Source organism: Leucoraja erinacea, chromosome 24 (genome assembly GCF_028641065.1).
Source record: "Leucoraja erinacea ecotype New England chromosome 24, Leri_hhj_1, whole genome shotgun sequence".
Lineage (NCBI taxonomy): Eukaryota > Metazoa > Chordata > Chondrichthyes > Rajiformes > Rajidae > Leucoraja > Leucoraja erinaceus.
The window spans coordinates 23012247-23035228 of NC_073400.1; the positions used below are offsets into that span (position 1 = coordinate 23012247).

Sequence of the window (22982 nt, forward strand, 5' to 3'; positions counted from 1 at the left end):
GTTGGTGTCGCCAATCCCCCATGAAGTTGGCTTATTACCCTAGCCTCCATCTGCCTCTGTGAGAAGTCTCCCACTCCCCCTTCCATGTGGCTGTCTCTCTGGAGTCATAGTCATACAGTGTGGAAACAGGCCCTTCGGCCCTACTTGCCCACACCGACCAACATGACGTCATCCCCCTACAATAGTCCACCTGCCTGCATTTGGCCCATATCCCTCTAAACATGTCCCATCCATTTACCTGTCCAAATGTTTCTTAAATGTTGCAACAGTACCTCCCTCAACTACATTCTCCTGCAGTTCATTCCGTACACCCACCACCTTTTGGGTGAAAAAGTTACCCCTCAGGTTCCTATTAAATCTTTCCCCCCTCACCTTAAACCTATGTCCTCTGGTTCTCTATTCACCTACTTTGGGCAAGAGACTTTGTGCATCTATTTGATATATTTCTCTCTATCAACCAGAATAGAGAGATGCATACCTTGTGCAGGCAGATGTTCAGTTTAAGTTGGCATCAAGGATGGCAAAGATATTGTAGGCAGAATGATCTGTTGCTGCGTTGTACTTTTCTACGTACCATGAATAGCAATCTTGTGTGGCTTTCTCCAATCAAACCATGGAGTTGTCTACCCCATCCATCCCAGTCTCTCTCTTCCTATCCATTTAATGACTGTGGAGCCTTCCAGTGTTGCTCCAAAATGTTCCACCGTAGCACAGCCACTTGCCAATCGGGTCAGAAGGGGTCTCACAGACCTTAATTTCACTCGTTCTCTCTCTCTGTTTCTTCCTGAAGAGCCTGTCCGCTTGAACAACCAGGAACATTCAGACGTCACATTCCTCGTGGGAGGGAAACCGTTCTACGGTGATTGTGCGCTGCTGTCTTCTGCCTCACCCCGGTAAGAGCCCACAACTCATCAAACTAATCATCAGTTCAGCGCATACCTGGCTTAGTGCATTGCCCTTGAAGCTGGGGCGGTGTGATCCTATTGCTTAAGTCTGAACCCCATCCAGTAGATTAAATATACTGCAGGTGTTCAAAACCTGAGATGAAAGCATAACTTCATGACAGTTGTGACGTATGACTGTGTGAAGGGAAGGACTAAATGTAGAAATACACTGGCTTCAAAGTGAGAAAGGAAGGGGTGAGAGGATGGAGCAAATCTCAGAGAGGACTGCATTATGAGAAGGGAGTACACGGGGGCCGGGGGTGGGGCGGTAAACGCGTGGAATTTCCTCCTCCCTCTCCACTTCCACCCACATTTCTTCCTCTGGTTTCTCAACTCGATTCTTGTCTCATATGATTAATCTTTTTGTCTTTGGCCTATGTCCAGCCATCTGCCAGTCCAAAACCCTCCTCACATGTGTCCACTTATCACTTCCCAGCTTCGACCTGCTCTGATCCCTTCCAGCTTTCTCCCCCCCCCCTCCCCCCTCAAGCGCCACAGTCAGTATGAAGAAGGGTTTCAATCCCAAATGTTATCTAGCTATGTTCTCCACAAATGCTGCTTGACCTGCTGAGTTATTCCAGCATTTTGTGTCTTTCACATCACAGTTGTAAGTGGGAAAGGACGAGGCAAATGGTGTTACTTTGACCATCAGTCGAGAGGTTTCTCTGCAATGAAGCAGAATTTGTCTGATTAGGATTTAAGGGCATATTTCCTCCTCGCATTCCTTGAAGATTTCTTGAAGCGAGGATCAGCAACATACAGCATTATTGTATGAAAGATGTGTATATATAACTCTACCATGAGCTAACATAGGTGCTAAAGGCCATTTGTGCGCCATCATTTATGATTATGCAGTTACTACATAATTTTAATATTATTTTCACACTTCAGGTTCAAAGAACTCATTGAAGCCTGCGCTTCCAACACTGCCGAGGCCAACAATCCCATTGAGATAAAGGATGTAGCGTTTGAAACATTTGAGGTAACTAACAGCAGATTTTGCAAATTCTTAATATAAACTGGGTAGCAGGTTAATTGCATGCACACCACATAGATGTGAGCGGGTGTCAGAGGTTATGGGGAGAAGGCAGGAGAATGGGGTTAGGAGGGAGAGATTGATCCGCTACGATTGAATGGAGGAATAGACTTGATGGGCTGAATGCCCTAATTGCTCCTATCACTTATGAACTGATGATCTTATGATACATTTTCTTGTTAGCTAACACTGTGGATACCTGGTATATGTGGGCAAGCTGACCAAACCTTCATGCATCTGATGTAAGCAGTTCTGGTAACTAACCATGCTTTTGCTTGGAACATAATTTTAGTAACAAACCCCTTATTTGTGAGTTCTCTGACACACCCCAGGCAAATACTTCAATTTAGTATAGAGGGGATGTTGCATTCATGGAGGAGCTGCCCTTCGGAAGAGATGTTAAGCCACAAAGACACTCACAAAGACATTATCTATTGTCAACATTGGTAAAAGTAAATAACTGGTCACTCATCTTGGTGCGGTTTTTGTACAGCTGACGATGTACACTTTAACCGTGACATCTTCCAACAAAATAGTGTATGACCACCCCAGGAAATGAATGATTGGTTGTAAAGGTCTTTGTGATAACCAAAGCTGCTCTAGAAATGCATGTTTCACATTTGGGGAAATGTTTTTTCACTTGGCTGATCATGCACAGACCCTTGTACTGAAATGTAATCTCTCCACAGTGTCTGGTTCATCACATTTACAGTGGAGGGACAGAGAGAATGGACATCAGTAAAAGCCGAGCCTTGGAGGTAAGATGCCCTCTCCTATGTATCTCTACTCTCGCTTATTTGTAACCTTGTTCCATAGCCTCCTGCCAGAGAGCAAGATATTCGGTGTCAGAGCGCAAAATCTACTTACCCACTCCCTCAATTAGATATTAAGGTGCATTAAAGTGTAAGTGCAAGAAATTAATTATCGCTGGGCAAGGAGGAATCATTAGTTGAGGACTTCTTAGATCGATGTGGTCAATGTGACTGTCTATGTAAGGTGGGAACGTGGCATTAAATGATGATGTGCCCGATGTGATGTTCCCCTAATTGAATGGAAGGATATTTATTGTTTGTTGACTATGTGTAGGAAGGAACTGCGGATGCTGGTTTAAACTGAAGATAGACACACAATTGCTGGAGTATCTCAGCGGGACAGGCAGCATCATTGGAGAGAACGAATGGGTGACGTTTCGGGTCGGCTTCTTCAAACTCGACCCGAAATGTCACCCATTCCTTCTCTCCAGAGGTGCTGCCTGTCCTGCTGAGTTATTCCAGCATTTTGTGTCTATCTATAGTTTGTTGGCTGTTGCATTCTAGAGCAGAGCCGAACACGACCACGGAGGAAAGAGATGGAGATAGATGGAGTGAAATAAAATGACCTCCAGCCAAGGTGTAGAATAGTGTTTGCTTTCTCTGATATTTTTTTGTTTTAGAGGAGATTACATTAAAGGTTAAAAGTGTTCAGCAGAATCGATAATCATTTGTGTGCTGTGGGAGGAGATAAAAGGAATGGATGTGAGCTAGGATAGGTGGAATGGTTTTAATGGATGTGGAGAAATTTTATTCATTCTTGGACCATAATGGTTTTACCCCAGTGCTCATGTCTCTGCCTCTGTGCCAGGTTCTCACAGCATCCAGCATCTTCAAACTAGAGTCGCTTAAGCATCACTGTGAAGCCGTGTGTTCAAGGGACTTGACCCTTGATGACATTTCAAATATCTACCAAAGGGCGAAGGTGAGGTGATCCACATCTTACACTGATATCCGAGTTGCATAACATGCAGTGTCTTGAGTTAAAGTAGAGCATCCTCCACAATTCATGGGATTGAAGAATTTAATGGCATTGAAATTGGTGGGGTTCCACACTGCATGGAGAAACCATTCTGTAGATTTTAGGAAGGCGATGAGGAATTTCATTAGTCAGAAGGTGGCGAATCTGTGGAATTCCTTGCCACAGAAGGCTGTGGAGGCCAAGTCAGTGGATATATTTAAGGCAGAGATAGATAAATTCTTGATTAGTACAAGTGTCAGAGGTTATGGGGAGAAGGCAGGAGAATGAGGTCTGGAGGGAGAGATAGATCGGCAATGATTGAATGGCGGGAGTAGACTTGGTTGGCTGAATGGTGTAATTCTGTTCCTATCACTTATGATCACATAATATAGGCTGATGTCCCGTGACCAGTAGTCATAGAGTGCTCAACCATTTGAATGTGTCATCTTCTGCACAAGGCACTAAAGTTAAGCCCATTGACCCAGCCATGGAGCAGGCTACTTTAGACCTGGTAAAGGGTAATGGGACATGATTCACTTCGTAGTAAAATATTGAACTGGAGGGATAGTTTGAAGTATATAAAGGTATGAAAGATTTTGATAGGATAGACAGTCAGAACCTTTTTGGCAGGTTGGATGAGAGAGCATAGCTTGAAGGTGAAAAGTGCAACATTTAAACAAGATCTGTGTGGCCAATTGTTTACATAATTGTAGTTGCCTGAAGCCTGCTGCTAGGTGTGGAGATATGATAGTGGTATTTAAGAGTTGTTTGGATAGGCATAAGGATATGCAGCAATTACAGGGAAATGGATCATGTGCAGACAGATGAGATTAGTTTATCTCGGTTTAGCAAGGACTTGATGGGACATGGCACCTGTTCCTTTGCTGTACTGTTCTATGTTCAGTGAAAGTGATCCAAACTGAATAAAATTTTTGGAATCTGAAACTAGATTGAATTGTAGATATGGATAATTATTAGGTATGATTGAAACATAGATAGGGGGCCGTACATAGTAGTCTGTTAATGCCGGGGCATTGGTTACATTCAAGGCTGGGATGCATCCACTTTTTGGCTGTGGGAGCAGTGAGGGTGAGGGGAGTAAAGCAGGAAATTGAAGTTGAGGCCAAAGATCAAACCACCTGTAGACGGTGGATCAGTTTCTAGAGGCTGTGCTGCTTAAACCTACTGTTAACAATGAAGAGGGTGCATGGTCCACATCTACTGTTATTATTGAATAAGAGCAGAGGGGCCCCACATCATTACTGTTGAGGGATCATATTTGTTGCTTCTTTTGAAACTGTAATGGATTGTCAGAATATACTGTGACCACCGTGATGGTAGCCATTTCCTATATTTCCATCTATTGTTGGTGTTGCCTCTGGGTGAGATATGATGCAGTGTTCACGCCTGTCTTCATTTCAGAAACCAATAACACAATAAATGCAATTATAGCATTAGAAATTCCAATATTGGCAATGACCTCAGCAAGGTTTGTGGATAGGTTAAAAGTGGATGTGACCTTTCAGGGGAATGGCATGCAGTCCAGTCATGCTGGGTTAATCCTTATCCCACCAAGGGAGTGACGCTGAAGTTGGGTGTTCATATTGGGAATATTGACCTCGGGGACATATATTCAGATTGGGAGAAGTTCATTGTAGACATCTATTGTTCATGTCTAACAAGTGAATGATTGCTAACAATGTATCAACGTTGTGCTTTTCTGTCTGTTGTGACCTCCTGTATTTGATTTTAGACTTTGGAGATACAGAGTGGAAAGAGGCCCTTCGGCCCAGCGAATCCAGGTCGATCAGAGATCACCCCGTACATTAACACTGTCCTCCATACTAGGAACAATTTTTACAACTTACCGAAACCAATTAACATACAAACCATTATATCTTTGGAGTGTGGGAGGAGACCAGAGCACCCGGAGAAAACCCACCCAGGGAGAACGTAAAAACTTCGTACAGACAACACTTGTAGTCAGGCTCGAACCTGGGTCTCGGGCGCTGTAAGGCAGCAACTTGACTGCTGTGTCGCACCCGCTACAGCTTGATAGAAGAAGTAGGGAGAAATAATTTCCACTAGTTGGTAACCAGAAGAAATATAAAGTTGTTGGTCAAAACAATTGGAAGGGATTGGGGCTAACGTTTTATGCAATGATGTTTAAGAAGGAACTGCAGATGCTGGAAAATCAAAGGTAGACAAAAATGCTGGATGAGGCAACATCCATGGAGCGAAGGAAATGCAATGTGCTGTGCCTTGCCTAAAATGGTAGAGAAGGCAGATTCGATAACTTTCAAAACCAATTGCATAGATATTTCAAAAGGAAAATCTTTGAGCGATAGTAAAATAGAGAGATGGAACTAATTGGATAATTCTCTCAATGTCAGAAAATGCCGGTGGGCAATTTTGCTGTGATATTTTTCCTGAAATGGTACTCTTGTTTGCTACAGGTCGTGGACGCCTCAGAATTGGTCGCCTACTGCAGTGGATACTTTCTGAAGAACATGCTGTCTTTATTGGAGCAGGACTCTTTCCGGCAGCTACTGAAGAATGAGGCAGTAAAATCTCATCTACTGGCCGACCTACAGCAAGTTCTGGCCGCCAGGATGCAGGCAGTTTACCAGCCCATCTCGAAGGAAACCATGGTATGAGTTAACTACAGGACTCAAATGTAGACGTAGTAGACTTTAAATGGTGGCGACGCCTAACAGACATTGCCTGTAAATGGAGATTGCTTTACTGGAGAAACCAAGTGAGCAACACATGTGTAATATGTAGTGGCTTGGAATACCAAAAACAAAAGAACCTTAACTATTTTCTCTCCGAGAATCTTCTTCCTTCTCTTTCAATATCTATGCCTTGATTTCTCTATCCCCAGGATTTCATCCATTCATGCCTTCCTGTATTTATGCTTCCAACCGAGCAAGGACTAATTTGTGAGCAGTGACATTAAACATGTACTTCACATGACAGAGAACAGAACAACTTTTAATAAACACAGAGGGTGCAGTAACTCAGCGGGTCAGGTAACATCAGGCGACCCAAAACATCGCCAATCCAATTTATCTAGAGATGCTGCCTGACCCGCTGAGTTACTCCAGTACTTTGCGTCTATTTTCCGTATATACCAGCATCTGCAGTTCCTTTTTACACAAAATAACCTTTTACTACTTGTTGTTAATTCATGTAACACCACTGAAAAATGAAGTCAACTCTATATTTACACCAGGTTATGAGTCATCTTAATATTGAGGTTCACTCTGTCAATCATAGACAATGAAGATTTTTTTTTACCTCCCCCGATCTCATCCCATCCCATCTTACCAGTGTCTCCATCTCAAACTGACTTTAATTTACATTAAGGCTACTTCCTGACAATACACTGGCGGTATGGACAACCCTCCTGGACATCATGGTCTGTGAGCAGTTAGTGGGCAACAGTCCCTGTGATGGATCAGTTTCGGTGAACCGTCCCACCGATGCATCTTAAGAGTGTCTCCGCCAGTTATGATCCGTGACAAGCAGAGACATTAAACGTATTTCAGATGGTAGAGAACAGAAGAACCTTTTACAACTTGTCGTCCATTCATGCAACAACAGCTTATCTTAAAGTTAAACTTACCTGAAGTCGGCTAGTGTCGGGGACTGGTTGTTTATGGTCTCCCGATGGATCCTTGGTCTGAGTCATGTATGTATGTATGTATGTGTGTGATAATCTCACTGAAGTGACAATATGATTTATAGAAGGACTGTAGGCAAAGCTTTGTGTGATACCTGGAAACAGCATGGGCTGTTACAGGACAGGCGATCTCAGGCATTCAATTCCGAGACTTAACTGAGCCTCATGCATGTTTGCAATCAAAAGAGAAACTAAATTACTTTTTTACTGAAGTGCAATATTGTGTGTAACCTACTGTGTCTTATTGCTTAATAATGGATGTTCTGGTGTAAAAATATTATTAAACAGAGATTCATATTTATGGAAAGTGTCAGAAATCAGTACTTTCATCAGGCATGAAAATCAAGCGAAGGATTTCAGAGCTGTACATGGTTATTTACAATGTTGAACACACTGATACCCTGTTACAGTGTGCCTTTTATAATTAAACAGAATTTAATTCCAAATGTGTTCTTTGGTGTTCTTTGTGGGCTTCAGATGGGTGTGTAACTTCAATCACATGACAAGTAAATGGTCTCTGTACGAATACCAGCGGTATAAATATTGATTTCTATAACTTCAAGTAACCCTACATCCCCTCTCACTCCATCCTTCCCCCACCCTTGTCATTATGCTAGTTTCATTGCATTGAGTTTCACGGTATAACTCGTTATCCCCTACCCCACAGCCAACAATGTACAACTGCGGGCCTTTCCTTGGTCGTCATTTTTTTGCATTTCTTTCATTCATTTGTTCTATATCTCTCTATATCACTGTCTCTATCTCTCGTTTCCCTTTCCACTTTCTATCAGTCTGAAGAAGGGTATCGACCTGAAATGTCACCTATTCATTTTCTCCAAAGATGCTGCCAGTCCCGCTGAGTACTCCTGCTTTTTGTGTCTATCTTCGATTTAAACCAGCATCTGCAGTTCCTTCCTGCACAAGTAAATGGTCAAACTCTTCACCTCCTGAGACTCTCCCTGGTGCTGGTATTTTACCGACCCATCCCATTCACCCTGGAATAAAAGAACTGCCTGACTCTGGTGGAGATGGCAATGAGTGCAATACTAATACAATACTAAAGGGTATAAATACAATACTTGGTGTAACCTATTTTTCTATGTTTACACCAGGGTTAGTATTTCACCAGGTATTGTTTGTACCCATTAGTATTGTATTAGTATTGCAAACTAATACTAACCCGTGTACATGGACTAATCATTCCTCGAGTTAAGTTTCTCACACACAGCAATGGCACAAATGTTGAGGTGAAGATTTGTCTGGGTAAGTGCTGGACATCCATTGAACTACTGTCCAATCAGCATCTTCCCAGTTAACCTTAAGTCGATAGGTGTTAACGTTTACAGTTTCCAGTGACACCAACAAATTAGGTGGTTAGTAAGAGATTTGTTTTTGAGATCCGCAGACAAGTGAAAGGTCTGAACAAGATTACAGAGACTGAGAGGAACAAGATAACACAGGTTTCTGAAAGCAAGTTTGAAATTGAGGTGTTGCATAAATGGGAGCTCTAGGAAGGCAGCCTGAGGGGATTTATCTAAGCTCATGAGAATACCTTATCTGGAATTGTGTGCAAACATTGCTAATCAAACAGACTGGAAACGAACATAATCCTATACATGTCATACAGTAACAAAAGAGGCAGAAATGCAAGCTGCTAGCTCAGCCTGATCTGATGGCAATAATAGAGGAACAGGTGAGGTGAGTGCTTGTCTCCCTGCCCTTCTTTAAACAAATATTCCTGTTTACACCACTTGAACCTTTTCCAATATCGTCAATTTAGTGCCACAAGCGAAGGTGTCTTAAACAAATAGCAATTGTTTGCAAATTAAAACATGGACAGCTTTGATGAATGAGTTTATGGAGTTTTTCAAGAGATGCAACTTTATTTTGAGATCTTATCCAAAGGACAATCCCTCTGGCATTTCCTGAGGGTCCCACCTGCTGTCAGCAACCCTTATTCAATAGCTGGGGGACAGTGAGGAGTCTGAAGAAGGGTTTCGGCCCGAAACGTTGCCTGTTTCCTTCGCTCCATAGATGCTGCTGCACCCGCTGAGTTTCTCCAGCTTTTTTGTGTAACCTTATTCAATAGCTCCTGCTTTTAAGCAGACGCTATAGGCCAAATGGCCTAATTCTGCTCTTGTTTTATGGTCAAATGATCTGCTAGAATAGGGCTTCTGATCCACTGGTAGGGGATCACATTTAATGCTTTATCTCATTCAACTGCATTTCACATCTCAAAACAACTTGCATTAATACATTGAAAGTGCAATCAAGTTGTGAATAGTAACACAAAGCTGTGGGTGTCAATAGTCTGTTCCCTGTGATGGAGACAGAGTGTGTGTCTCTCTGGCTTTACAATCCACAACTCTGCAAAGATAGACACAAAAAGGTGGAATTACTCAGCGGGTCTGGAATAGGAGACATTTCCGATCGAGATTCGTCTTCGGAATGAGTCGGGGAAGAGAGAAACAAAAGAAATGAGTCTGAACAAGGGTCTCGACTCGAAACGTCACCTATTCCCTTTCTCCAGCGATGCTGCCTGACCTGCTGAGTTACTCCAGCTTTTTGTTACTATCCAAAGAAATGACAAGATACAACGAACAAATGATTGAAAGGTATGCAAGAGGACAACTCAAAGCCACCAACGATGACCAAGAAAAGGACTTCTTGACCTGAGACATCACCTATTCCTTTTCTCCAGAGATGCTGACTGACCTGCTGAGTGACTGCAGCTTTTTGTGTCTACCTTCGGTATAAACCAGCATCTGCAGTACCTTCCACAACTCTTCAAACCAGTCTCACACCTTCCTTTTTTTATCTCTGGCCTTTGTTCCTACCATCACCCCCCCCCCCCCCCCCCCCCCCCCCCCCCCCCCAACCCCAATTACCTTGTGAAACTATTACCTTCCACGCTTTGTCTTGCCTCTTCACTGTTGGGTTTCTCCTCCTCACACCCCCCCCCCCCCCCCCCCACCCACACCACATCCACACACACACACACACACACACACACACACACACACACATTACACACATCCACACACATCCACACACACACACACACACACACACACACACACACACACACACACACACATACACACACACACACACACACACACACACACACACACACACACACACACATACACATACACACACACACACACACACACACACACACACACATACACATACACACACATACATACACAATCATTCTGAAGAAGCGCCTCGACCTGAAACGTTACCTCTCCGTGTTCTCTAGGAATACTGCTTGGCCCACTGAGTTCCTCCAGCATTCTGTATCCTTTTTGTGAATAGTAAAATCCCACTAACATTGAGAGGGACAAGCTGTGGATTAGTTCTGAACATCCTGGGTACGAACGTCCGATTTATCCTGTACATCCAAGTGAACTCTCATAATATTAGATTTTTTTAAATCAACATGCGAACGAACATTTGTTGTTACAAATGGCAGAACGAGTTACCTGGCTCCCTCCACTTCCAATAATTGGTATTTCTTATCGGTTTTATTGTGCTTTTGATGTTGTGGTCGTGTGGTTACCAAGGTGAGTGATTTTGTGTATTTTTTTAACTTATGGCCAAAATCTATTTATGGGCGTCTGTAAAACTGAACTCGTTTGTTACCCGGGGTAGCAGTAACCAAAAGGTTAGATAACGCTGGGGGCATATCCCTAGGTGCATGCAGTCACAGTACATTAGCACACTGCACCTCCAGGAATTGCAGGCACATGACATTGTGTTTACTCATCTGCACCATCTCCATTCATTGCCCTCGCCCGCTGCTGCAGACTATCGCCCATTGTGGCTTTAGCCCAGGGAACCTGTCGTTGCATGTGAGAGAGCGCAAGGCTCCAACTCCAGGAATAGGTGAGATGTACTTGTGCTTTGCCCATTTCGCACTAACTCAGGCGGGACTGGTTCTGGTTCTCCCGTGAGGGGTTCTGCCCAGATTCCCGTAATGGAAAGGGACTCGCGGTTTGAACACTGCCCACCATGGACTTTGCCAACGAACTGACTGTTCCACGTCACCGTCTGCTACCTCAAGAGACAAGCAACGTCTTGACCAGTGACTTGACGACCAACCAATCCTACAGCGCTTGCTCTCGTTTTCTGTTGGAGTTTTTATTATATTCAAAATAAAAGATAGCACCACACACGTGCACAACGCCCTCTTTTTTTTGGAATAAACATTGCAAGAGTCAGGAGAATTAGGCACAGGAGAATTCTGAAACAAAGCCTACATATAGCTGGAAATACATCAATCCTTTTGTACGCTTTAATGTGGACGACTCAAGGGTGCCAGACTGCAGAGAGAGAAAGAGGGAGACACATTTGGTGTTCTCAACAATACAAACTCTAGGCCCAGGAGTCCTCCAGCGATAGGTGAAGGTCTCTCGACCAGTTACTAACACCTGGGGATCAAACATTGGTCAATGGAGACACAGTCTTCCTTCTGTAGATCAGTGAACACCCGCCCTCGATACGCATTCAGCCAACAGTGTCAGCGCTGATCTTTAAGTCTAGGTAAATAATCTGCTCCTGCACGGCGGGGAGAGAGAAAAAAATGCTCACATCTTCTTGAGTTTCTTCTCCTCGTCATCCTTCCGTTTCCTGATCAGATCCCGAGCCGCTTCCAGCCCAAGGAAGTGGAAGACGCCCCAGTACTCCTGGTCCTCCTCGGGTACACTGACCAACATGCCGTCCGGCACGTACATCGGAGTGCGGAACAGGATATTGTAGAGGGCCTCGTCGAAATGCTCGGGGTTAGCCGGCATCTCGGAGGCTGTCAGGAAGGGAGCCGAGGTGGAGAGGGCCGGTGCCTTTGCAGTCGCGGCGTGAAGCTGTCTTCCCACCACGGGCGCCACGGGTTCTTCATCTGCCCGGGAGGGCAAGTTTGTTCTGGGAGCGAACAAGATTGGCGCAGAGCTCCTCGGCTCCTGCAGCGACTCATCGCGGGATACAGCTTCTGGACTCGTGTCCTGGGCTTCCTCCAATTGCAAGGACTTTGCAGATGATAATTGAGTGACCGAACTCGAGGTGGTCACATAGGAAAGCGAGGGAGACATTTCATCACTCACGGCTTTGCTCTCAGCTGTCTTTAGCCCAGAGGAGACATTGGAAGGTGTTGCAGGGAACCGAACTCCTTCACCGGGGCCCTGACTTGTTCCCGAGTGAACCTGCTCTAATAGTGAACGTTTTTGGTTCGAGGCTATGGGATACTGACCACGTTCAATGGATATATTGTCCGAGGCTGCGAATCCTGGCAGTTTCTCTGTCGCGTTCTGCAGTTTGAGTAGTTCTGCAGATAGTTGACTTACTTCTGCAGGGGCGTTGAGTACCCCCGAGGCCAGTTTGCCTGCTCCTGTGGGTAGTTTCTCCGACAGAGTGGGTGATTTTCCAGACGGTCCAGCTGGTTCATCTGCTGCTTTGTGGGAAGCGCCCAATTCTGCTGGGTGTTTAGCTGGTTCTGCAGGGATTTTAACTTGTCCCCTTGCACCTGGGCCCGCTGTAGAAGGAGATTTCTCTGGTTCTCCTGGGAGTTTCTCTGCCGCTGTGGAGGGTTTGACCGGCTCTGCAGAGGGTGTACTTGGTTCTGCAAATGCTTTGCTTCTTTCTGTGAGGACTTTGCCTAAAGCCGCGAAGAATTTCTTTGCTTCTGTGGTGACTTTGTCCGGCTCTGTGGGGGCTTTGTCCGGTTTTGTGAGGACCTCTACTGGTTCTGCTGGGATTTTGTCCGGTTTTGTGGGGACCTCTACTGGTTCTGCTGGGATTTTGTCCGGTTTTGTGGGGACCTCTGCTGGTTCTGTGGGGACTTTGTCTGCTTTTGTAGGGACTTCTGCTGGGACATTGTCCGGTTTTGTAGGGACATCTGCTTGTTCTGCTGAGACTTTGTGTGGTTCAGTGGGGACCTGAGGTGGTTCTGTGGGGACTTGGTCCGGTTCTGTGGGGACTTTGTCCGGTTCTGTGGGAACCTTAGGTGTTTCTGTGGGGACTTTGTCCGTTTTTTTTTGGGGAGCTCACCTGATTCTGCTGGGATGTTGTCTTGTTTTGTAGCGATCTCTCCGGGTTCTGCTGGGACTATGTCTAGTTTTAAGAGGACGTTGCCTGGTACTGCTTGGACGTGGTCTGATATTGTGGGGAGCTCACCTGATTCTGCTGGGACTTTGTCTAGTTTTGTGGGGACCTTGTCTTCTGCTGGGACTTTATCTAGTTTTCTAGGGAACTCTACTGGTTGTGCTGGGACTTTGTCTGGTTTTGTGTGGACCTTGTCTTCAGCTGGGACCTTGTCTAGTTTCGTGGGGAGCTCCACTGATTCTGGTGGGACTTTGCCTGGTTTTGTGGAGACCTTACCTTGTGCTAGGACCTTATGTAGTTCTGTAGGGACCTCTGCCAGTTCTGCTGGAACTGTGTCTAGTTTTATGGGGACCTTACCTTCTGCTGGGACTTTATTTCGTTTTGTAGGGACGTCTGCTGGTTCTGCTAGGACATTGGCTAGTTGTGTAGGGACCTTGTCTTGTATAAGGACTTTATCTGCTTTTTTGTGGACTTCTGCTGGGACTTTGTCCGCTTTTATGGGGGTCTTGCCTCCTGCTGGTACTTTGTCTGGTTTCGTAGGGACCTCACCTGGTTCTGCTGGGACTTTGTCTGGTATTGCAGGGACCGCTCCAGATTCTGCTGGGACTTTATCCAGTGTTGTGGGGGCCTCACCTTGTTCTGCTGGGACTTTGTCTGGTTTTGTGGGGCCTTCTGCTGGGACTTTATCTGGTTTTGTGGGGCCTTCTGCTGGGACTTTATCTGGTTTTGTAGGGATCTCGCCTGATTTCGCTGGGACTTTGTTTTGTTCTATGGGGACCTTGCCCGGTTCTGCTCCAACCTTACCCGGTTTTGTGGGGTCCTTGTCTGCTTTTGTGGGGACTTGGACTGGCCTTCCGGGAACTCTGCCTGCTTCTGTGGGGACATCTTCTGATAGTGTGGGGATTTTGACTGGTTCTGTCTGAACTTTGACTGGTTCTGCGGGGACTTTGTCTGTTACCACGGGGATTTTATTTGGCTCTCCTAGGATTTCGTCTGGCTTTGCGAGGTCCTTGGCTGCTTCTGTGGGCACTTGATCTGATGCTATGGGCATTTTGCCCACTTCTGCCGCAACTTCGTTTGGTCCTGTAGGGATTTTGTCTGGTTCTCTGGGGTCATTGTCTAGTCCTACGGAGAATTTACCTAAGGCTGCAAATTCAGTCAATGATCCTTTTCCTGCTGTCTCTTTGACTCCCCTTGCACTCAACGTGGAGGTTGTTGACAACTCGTGGTCGCCACTGCTGGCTTCTGCCGTGCTTGTAGACGGAGGAGGGGTGGCAGGAGCAGGATCATCAGTGAGGTTATTCCCGAGTTCCTGGAGACACAAACAAAACACAAGTAACATTTCTCTAAAACTCAGTAAACAAGATTCCACTTCGCAATGGGCTTCCATCATTTCATAGGTTCTAGGAGCAGAATTGTGTCATTCAGCACATCAAACTACTCCGCCATTCAATCATGGCTGATCTATCTTTCCCTTTCAACCGCATTCTCCTGCCTTGCCCCCATAATACCTGACCCTCAGAGTGCGTGCACTCACTGGATGAGGGAATATGAGAACAAGACCTCAATGAGTCTGTGGCAGACCATCCACCACACCTTGCAATGTAAGTATGTACATAGAAACACAACTCCATACATCAATATGGATATATGCACATCCAAACATAGTCTGCTCATGCCCTGCTATCACTGGATTAAGGCCAATTAGGCAATTAAATAACAGAAGGGTAATTTTTTTCCATATTACCATATGATATGAGAGGCAGCCATTCAGCCCATTGAATCTATGCCAGCACACAGTGCAATCCCATTTCCTGATATATTTCCCTCTAATCTATTTATAGTAATTGTAATCTATTTTCCTAATATTTCCGTCAACCTGCCACCCCACTTCCACCACCCCCAGCTTCTTCCACACACCTACACACTTACAGCAATCTATAGGGGTCAATTAACCCACACATATCTGGAATGTGGGAGCAAACTGGAGCATTCAGAGAAAGCTCACAGCAATTGTGTGCAAATTCCACACAGTCAGAACCTGGGGTCAGGATTGAACCTGGTTAGAAACATAGAAACATAGAAAATAGGTGCAAGAGGAGGCCATTCAGCCCTTCGAGCCAGCACCACCATTCATTGTGATCATAGCTGATCGTCCCCAATCAATAACCCGTGCCTACCTTCTCCCCATATCCCCTTGATTCCACTAGCCCCTAGAGCTCTATCTAACTCTCTCTTAAATCGATCCAGTGATTTGGCCTCCACTGCCCTCTGTTGGCAGGGAATTCCACAAATTCACAACTTTCCGGGTGAAAACGTTTTTTCTCACCTCAGTCTTAAATGGCCTCCCCTTTATTCTAAGACTGTGGCCCCTGGTTCTGGATTTGCCCAACATTGGGAACATTTTTCCTGCATCTAGCTTGTCCAGTCCTTTTATAATTTTATATGTTTCTATACGAGCCCCCTCATCCTTCTAAACTCCAGTGAATACAAGCCTAGTCTTTTCAATCTTTCCTCATATGACAGTCCCACCATCCCAGGGATCAATCCAATGAACCTACGCTGCACTGCCTCAATCGCAAGGATGTCCTTCCTCAAATTGGGAGACCAAAACTGTACACAATACTCCAAATGTGGTCTTACCAGAGCCCTATACAACTGCAGAAGAACCTCTTTACTCCTATACTGAAATCCTCTTGTTATGAAGGCCAACATTCCATTAGCTTTCTTCACTGCCTGCTGTACCTGCACGCCAACTTTCAGTGACTGGTGTACAATGACACCCAGGTCTCGCTGTACCTCCCCCTTACCTAACCTAACCCCATGGAGATAATAATCTGCCCCCTTGTTTTTGCCGCCAAAGTGGATGACCTCACATTTATCTATATTATACTGCACCTGCCGCGCATCTGCCCACTCACTCAACCTGTCTATGTCACCCCGAATTCTCTTGAATTGATATTCAGTGGCTCTACCAGCTGCAAAAGAAGGGCAGCACAGAGGCATTCCAGTAGAGTTGTTGCCTTGCAGTGCCAAAGACCCGGGTTTGATCCTGACTATGGGTGCTGTCTGTACAGAGTTTGTACATTCTCCCTGTAATAGCGTGGGTTTTCCCTGGGTGCTCCAGTTTCTTCCGACACTTCACAGGTTTGTAGGTTAATTGATTTTGGTAAAAAATTGTTAAATTGTCCCTAGTGTGAAGAATAGTGTTGGTGTATGGGGTGATCGCTGGCCAGTGCACACTCGGTGGGCCGAAGAGCCTGTTCCTACGAAAGTGGGACTTATGGTTGTAGAGAAAGTAAATAGTCTCTGTAACCCAATTAATCAATGTCAAACATCATGCATTCATCTCACTTTAATCCCACTTTATTCTCAGTTTGCAGATCTTGGAAAAAAATGACAGCAGTCTCCAACCAGAAATGTTAACTGCAGGTCTCTTTCCATAGATGCTGTCTGATCTGCTCAGTATTTCCAGCACTTTCTCTGTTTTTATTTGAGATTTCCAGTATCTGCTGTTTTGTGGGATTTTTTATAATCAAATACTGACATCCAGTGTCTGAACATAAAAAGTGAACAGAACAGGACACCAGGAGGTTTTTTTAAATCATTGCACCAGACTGGACATTTATAGGCAGTCAGCATTTATACGATGTGGTCATTTCTGGTGTCTGATGAAAATCAATCAATCAATCAAAATCAATCAATCAATCAATCAATCAATCAATCAATCAATCAATCAATCAGTCAGTCAGTCAGTCAACCCATTGATCATTTGATCAATTAGTCGAGTAGAGGAATCAAGAACCAGAGGACATACGTTTAGATAAGGGGCGATGGATTTAATAGAAACCTGAGGGGCTACTTATTTAAACAAAGGGTGGTAGTTGTATGAAACGAGCTGCCAGGGGAGAGAAAATTGAGGCAGGTACTAGAACAACATTTTTAAACATTTGGAGGGGTACATGGAAAGGATAGGTTGAGAGGGATATGGGCCAAACACAGGCAAGTGGAACTAGTGTAGATGGAGCATTGCGTGGGAAAGTTGGGCTGAAGAGCTTATTTCTATGTTGTATGACTATGACTAATCAATCAATCATAGAGTCTGAAGAAGGGTTTCGGCCCGAAACGTTGCGTATTTCCTTCTCTCCATAGATGCAGCCTCACCCGCTGAGTTTCGCCAGCATTTTTGTCTACCAATAGAGTTATGGTATGTGTGGAATTGGTGAAAAATCAACATCAATATTCTTCAAATTGGAGAGGTTAAGGATTACAGGAACATTGGTTTCAATGGTGCTTTTAATTTCACACGTGTGAAATGCAAACACACAGTGACATTCTTTCCTTAAAAACTGTGCAGTAGAGTATTGCCATACCTTGTCCTGATTAGCAAATTATACATAAATAGTCTAATGATCCGACATACAAGAGGCGTCATGTTTTGGCGCCATTAAACACGAATCAAAGATGATTGGACTATTGGCTGAATTGGCCAGCAAAGACCAAGCACAAATGGAGGAGTTGCTTCATGATGCAACTGCTATGACTCGAGCAGATAGTGGTGTGGGGAAGGGGAAGGTGCAGTACAGTACAGGCTGGGTAACATTACACTGTGACACTTACTATAGGTGACTGGATGACGATCACACTCCGGGAACTTTTGTGCAGTACATTGGACACACTTGACTTACTGTTTCCCATCTTATCTGTCTGGAAAACAGAGGCAAATATCATTACTCAGTGGGTGAGGGGTGATCAGCAACAAGCTCTGATGGCCAACGAGCCAGAGTGCATCTTCTGGTACTCACAACTTCGTTTCATTTTCGAGTCTCTCATTGGTCACGATTGTTCCTTGCCAGAACTGGCACTGTGAAGTGAACGATATCTGAATCAATAATAGTAAATTATTAACCCCACCTTCAATAAATATAGTAAAACTCCAGTCATCCGGCACCCTTGGGACTTTGGAGTTTTCGGACTAGTTGATGTTCCAGACATCAACTAGTGTCAGATGTAACTCCTATTGATACCCAAAAACTTTTATTTCACCTTTCCTTTACATATTACACTGTGGTATAGTATATGTTATAGCATATAGTATATACAATACTATGTATAGCTAGCATCTGCAGTTCCTACATAAATAGATCTATTCGCTGTAAATGTATTATCTTTCTGCTGACTGGTTATCACACAACAAAAGCTTTTCACTGTACCTCGATACACGTGACAATAAACCAAATTGAAAGTAACTGACATTTAACTGAAACTGAACTGATGTTCCAGTAAATCTAGAGGGAGGAAAGGGATTGCAAAATTGCAAGATCCTGGCTTCTCATCCATCCTCCATGCTCTCATCACCCACCCTTTCCTTACACGGGGTCCACAATTATCCTTACCTCCCACCATTCCTTCTATGCACCATCCCTCTCCTACTGTCATAGAAACATAGAACATAGGTGCAGGAGTAGGCCATTCGGCCCTTCGAGCCTGCACCGCCATTCAATATGATCATGGCTGATCACTGTCGTTTCTTTCCCGTTTCCCCTTCCCCCCTTCCCCCCTTGCAGAAGGAACCTCATCTTCAATCTAGCACCCTGGCCACACCCTCTACTCCCCTCTCCCGGGCAGAAGTTATAGACGTGTGAAAACACACACCTCCAGAATCAGGGACAGTTTCTTCCCAGCTGTTATCAGGCAAATGAACCACACTAACAAACAACTAATGAGCAGTCTTGAGCTACTATCTACCCTCATTGGAGACCCTCGGATTATATTTGATCGGACTTCACTGGCTTTATCTTGCACTAAAGGCTATACACTGTGGATAGCTCAACAATAATCCTGTATTGTCTCTACTGACAGCAGCCTGCGTGTGTGGAGCAGACCAGCAAACAGCGTAGCACGTCATTTTTGACTGTGGTATCCTCCGCCCCCTGGTGGAGGGATAGACCTCACGGCCCTCGATAACAGCACGTTGAACTAGCTACAGTGCATGGAGGGCGTTAAATAACTCCTGCTGCCTCAAACGCAAGAAGACTGACTGGTTAGCATGCATAAAAGCATTTCAAGAAACTAAACAGTGCAAAAAACTCACCCCATGCTGTATCTACTCTGGGTGTTTACTGGGAAAATGTAGAGGAAGCTTTGTATTGTGTTTGTGTACCATGTGTACAGGCATAGCTTTTTCTGCATGTCCCTGCCCCAAGGGGTTAGTATAGTTATGCAGCATGTAAATATGCCATTCAGCCCACCGCATCTATGCTGACCAATCCATATTAATCCCATTGTCCAGCACTAGGCCCATAGTCGTCCATTCTTGACCAGACATTTCTTAAATACAATCAGTGACTCTGCTTCCACCCCTCTCCCCGGTGATGTATTCTAGGTACTCCCCACATTCTGGGTGAAAAAGGTCCCCCTCAGATGCCCTCTTTATCCTTCAACCTAAACCAATCTATGAAAAGAGCTTTGAATCTAAATCTGACCCATCCCATACCTGTCTTGGAGTGTTTGCAGAGTTTCGAGGTCGATATACAATAGGCTGAGTTAGATTGTGAATCTGACCCATCCTTTAGACTTTACAGATACAGCATAGAAACAGGCCTTTCGGCCCACAGAGCCCATGGCGACCTGTGACCTTCCCATACACTAATGCTATCCTACATACTAAGGACAGTTTTACAACTTACCAAAGCCAATTAACTTACAAACATGTACATCTTTGGATTGTGGGAGCAAACCGGAGCACCGGGGGAATACCCATGCAGTCTCAGGGAGAACGTGCAAACTCCATACAGACAAGCACCCGTAGTTAGCATCGAAGAGGGGTCTCTGGTGCTGTAAGGCAGCAATTCTACTTATGCGCCATTATACTGCCCTGCATGGTCTTGGAGTGTTTTGTGGAGAGGTTAGAAAAGGAGATGTATTCTGAATCTGACCCAAAGATGTCCAATCTCTGCACTGATACATGCACGGGGGTTCCTCAGGCTGAACCATTGTAAGCACCAGAGATGAATACTACTTACCATGACTCCTTCCTGGCTCATAGCTGTGGAATCCCATACTTTGACCTGGCCAGGCCTAAAGGAGTGTTGGAATATGCGAGATGATTAGAGAGTTAGATAGATAGATAGATAGATAAATACTTTAGATAGATCCCCTCAGATAGATACAGATATTAATCCCCTCAGGGACATTCAGAACGTCCAGCAGCCAACACAGTCAGAAAATAATGCAGACAATACATAAAAGCAATAAATACTTAAAAATAACCCAACAAATAACGATTAAAAGTGCAAAGCATCCCCATACAGTTTAACGGTCAGTATTATAAAATCTAATGCCTGCTGGGGTGAAGGATCTCCTGAACGGCTCTGTTCTACAGCGCAGGGAGAGGAGCCGGTTGTTGTTCCGTGCGCTCCTCTGACCCTCCAGAGTTTCGTGGAGGGGGTGCCCGGAGTTGTTGAGGATGACCTGCACCTTGCTCCTCATACACCTCTCAAGCACATCCACCACAGAGTCCACTCTCCCCCCCCCCCCACCAGCACTGAGCTAGCTCTTTTCACCAGCTTGTCCAGCTTCTTGCTGTTTTTATCAGTGATGTTGTTACCCCAGCAGACAACAGCGTAGAAGATGACACTTGCAACAACAGTATGGGTAAAAAAAGTACAGCATTTCATTATCGTTATCATTATCATCCTTTTATTGTCATCATGCAAAGCAACAACTGTACAGTGCAAAATGAGAAGACGTTTCCCAGAGAACACCGGAGCATCGCACATAAAAACGTAAACATTTCACGCATAAATAAAAAACGATAAAAAAAACAATCCAGTTCCTGATAAAAACAGTACGAATAGTTTAAAAAAATGCAGGTAAAAAAAAAAAGCAACATTAAAATACAAGTAAAAAAAAACATTGCACACATTGAAGGATCTGAGCCTTCTGAGGAAAGAGAGATTGCTCTGTCCTTTTTTGTAGATGGCATCGGTGTTGACAGACCAGTCCAGTTGGTTATCAGGGTGCACTCCCAGATATTTATATGTCTGCACCACCTCAATGTCCACCCCTGCAGTGTTAACCGGCTGAAGGGGGAGCTTGGACCTGCCAAAGTTAACAACCATCTCTTTGGTCTTGGTTGTATTCAGGATGAGACAGTTCTCTTTACTCCAGACACAGAAAGCACTGGTCAAGTCCCTGTATTCCTCCTCATGTCCGTTCCTTACACATGCCACAATCGCTGTGTCGAATGTGAATGTGGCATGTGTTAGACTTATATTTAAAGTCTGCAGTATACAGGGTGAAGAGGAACGGGGCCAAAACCGTTCCCTGTGGAGCTCCAACATTGCACACCACTGTCCCGGAAACACAGTCCCCCAGCTTAGCAAACTCTAACTTTCCATTCGACTGGGGATAAGGTTCAATTCCATTACTCTTTCTTTAATTATCCCTTTGGTCTTCGTGCATTATAAAATACCTTTGCATTTACTTTAATTTTGCCAACCAATATTTTTTCATGTCCACACTTTGCATTTCTAGCTGTGGAGGAATCTGTGGATAGACTTCAGTGGACCATTGCCATAAAGATGGGCAAAGTGTTGTATCTGGTAATTATGGAGCAAATTACCCATGAGGGGCACACAGTGACGCAGCTGATAGAGCTGTTGCCTCATTGCGCCAGAGACATGGGTTCTATGCTGACCATGGGTGCTGGTGGTATGTAGTCTGCAGTTCTGTGACCAACTGGGTTTCCTCCAGGTGCTCCAGTTTGCTTCCACATCCCAATGCTGCACAGGTTTTCAGGTTAATTGGCAACTGTAAATTGCTCCTAATGTGTAGCGAGCAGATGCGAAAATGGGATAACATAGTGTGTGAATGGGAGATCAATGGTTGGTGTGGACTCAATGCTGTTTCCATGCTGTATCTTTCAATTCATTCATTAATAATGTGGTGCTGAACTCAAGTGTGTTGAGATTTGAAAAGTCTTGTGGAGTATGAGTGTATGAAATAGACCATTGGCCTTACCTGCTGTTTCATGGCATTAACGTGGGCTCTGATACCTCCCACATCATCATGGGACACTGAGGCACTGAGGGCCACCTCTGACAGATGAAGAGCAAACTGGAAGCTGACTTGACTTCCACAGATAAATCTATGGTGTGGGATACTGGAACCGACCTCCAAAAGCACTGGGATCGATAATGGAATTGGAAAGCTCTAAAATACAGTGTAATTAATGAAAGATATAGCAGCGATTATGTGAAAACACGCAAGAAGAAAGACAGCAGCAATGAATACAGAGGAAATGAACGGGCTAAGGTAGAAGCTGAGTGGACAGTGCAAGAACAGGAACCAGTAGAGGTCACTGGTGAAGTGAAAACAAACGTGTAGCATTAACTGAGTACCTGTATACAAAGGGATATTGTGGAAGCACAGGAGCAGGAAA

At 44.7% G+C, this 22982-nt stretch overlaps 2 protein-coding genes across 4 annotated transcripts in view; one reads left to right on the forward strand and one right to left on the reverse strand.

Annotated features, from left to right (window-relative positions):
- LOC129708787 (ankyrin repeat and BTB/POZ domain-containing protein 3-like) overlaps positions 1-7898 on the forward strand; it is a 41216-nt gene extending 33318 nt beyond the window's left edge. Inside the window, exons 13-18 of one of the 3 annotated variants that reach the window (XM_055654754.1) lie at positions 791-893; positions 1836-1926; positions 2670-2738; positions 3601-3714; positions 6207-6401; positions 7120-7898. In XM_055654754.1, the coding sequence (XP_055510729.1) occupies positions 791-893; positions 1836-1926; positions 2670-2738; positions 3601-3714; positions 6207-6401; positions 7120-7131 (584 nt within the window). In that variant the 3' untranslated portion in view covers positions 7132-7898. Of the gene's footprint in view, positions 1-790; positions 894-1835; positions 1927-2669; positions 2739-3600; positions 3715-6206 lie in introns of all 3 variants that reach the window. The other 2 variants (XM_055654756.1, XM_055654755.1) reach the window with 2 other exon arrangements.
- Positions 7899-13145: 5247 nt separating this feature from the next.
- On the reverse strand, positions 13146-20619 carry LOC129708790 (muscle M-line assembly protein unc-89). The gene is made up of 4 exons (XM_055654760.1): positions 20563-20619; positions 18343-18401; positions 18158-18244; positions 13146-14849 (listed from the first exon to the last, which is right to left on the reverse strand). Exons 3-4 carry the CDS (start codon positions 18233-18235, stop codon positions 13215-13217), a joined length of 1713 nt encoding a protein of 570 aa, XP_055510735.1. The 5' UTR covers positions 18236-18244; positions 18343-18401; positions 20563-20619; the 3' UTR covers positions 13146-13214.
- Between the last annotated feature and the right edge of the window lie 2363 nt (positions 20620-22982).

Excerpts from the sequence above, each read along its gene's own strand:
- LOC129708790 (XM_055654760.1), bottom strand. The coding sequence starts at position 18,235 with ATGGGAAACAGTAAGTCAAGTGTGTCCAATGTACTGCACAAAAGTTCC. Across the intron at positions 14,850-18,157 it reads TCGTCATCCAGTCACCTATA|GAACTCGGGAATAACCTCAC; the intron begins GTAAGTGTCACA and ends TTGTGTCTCCAG.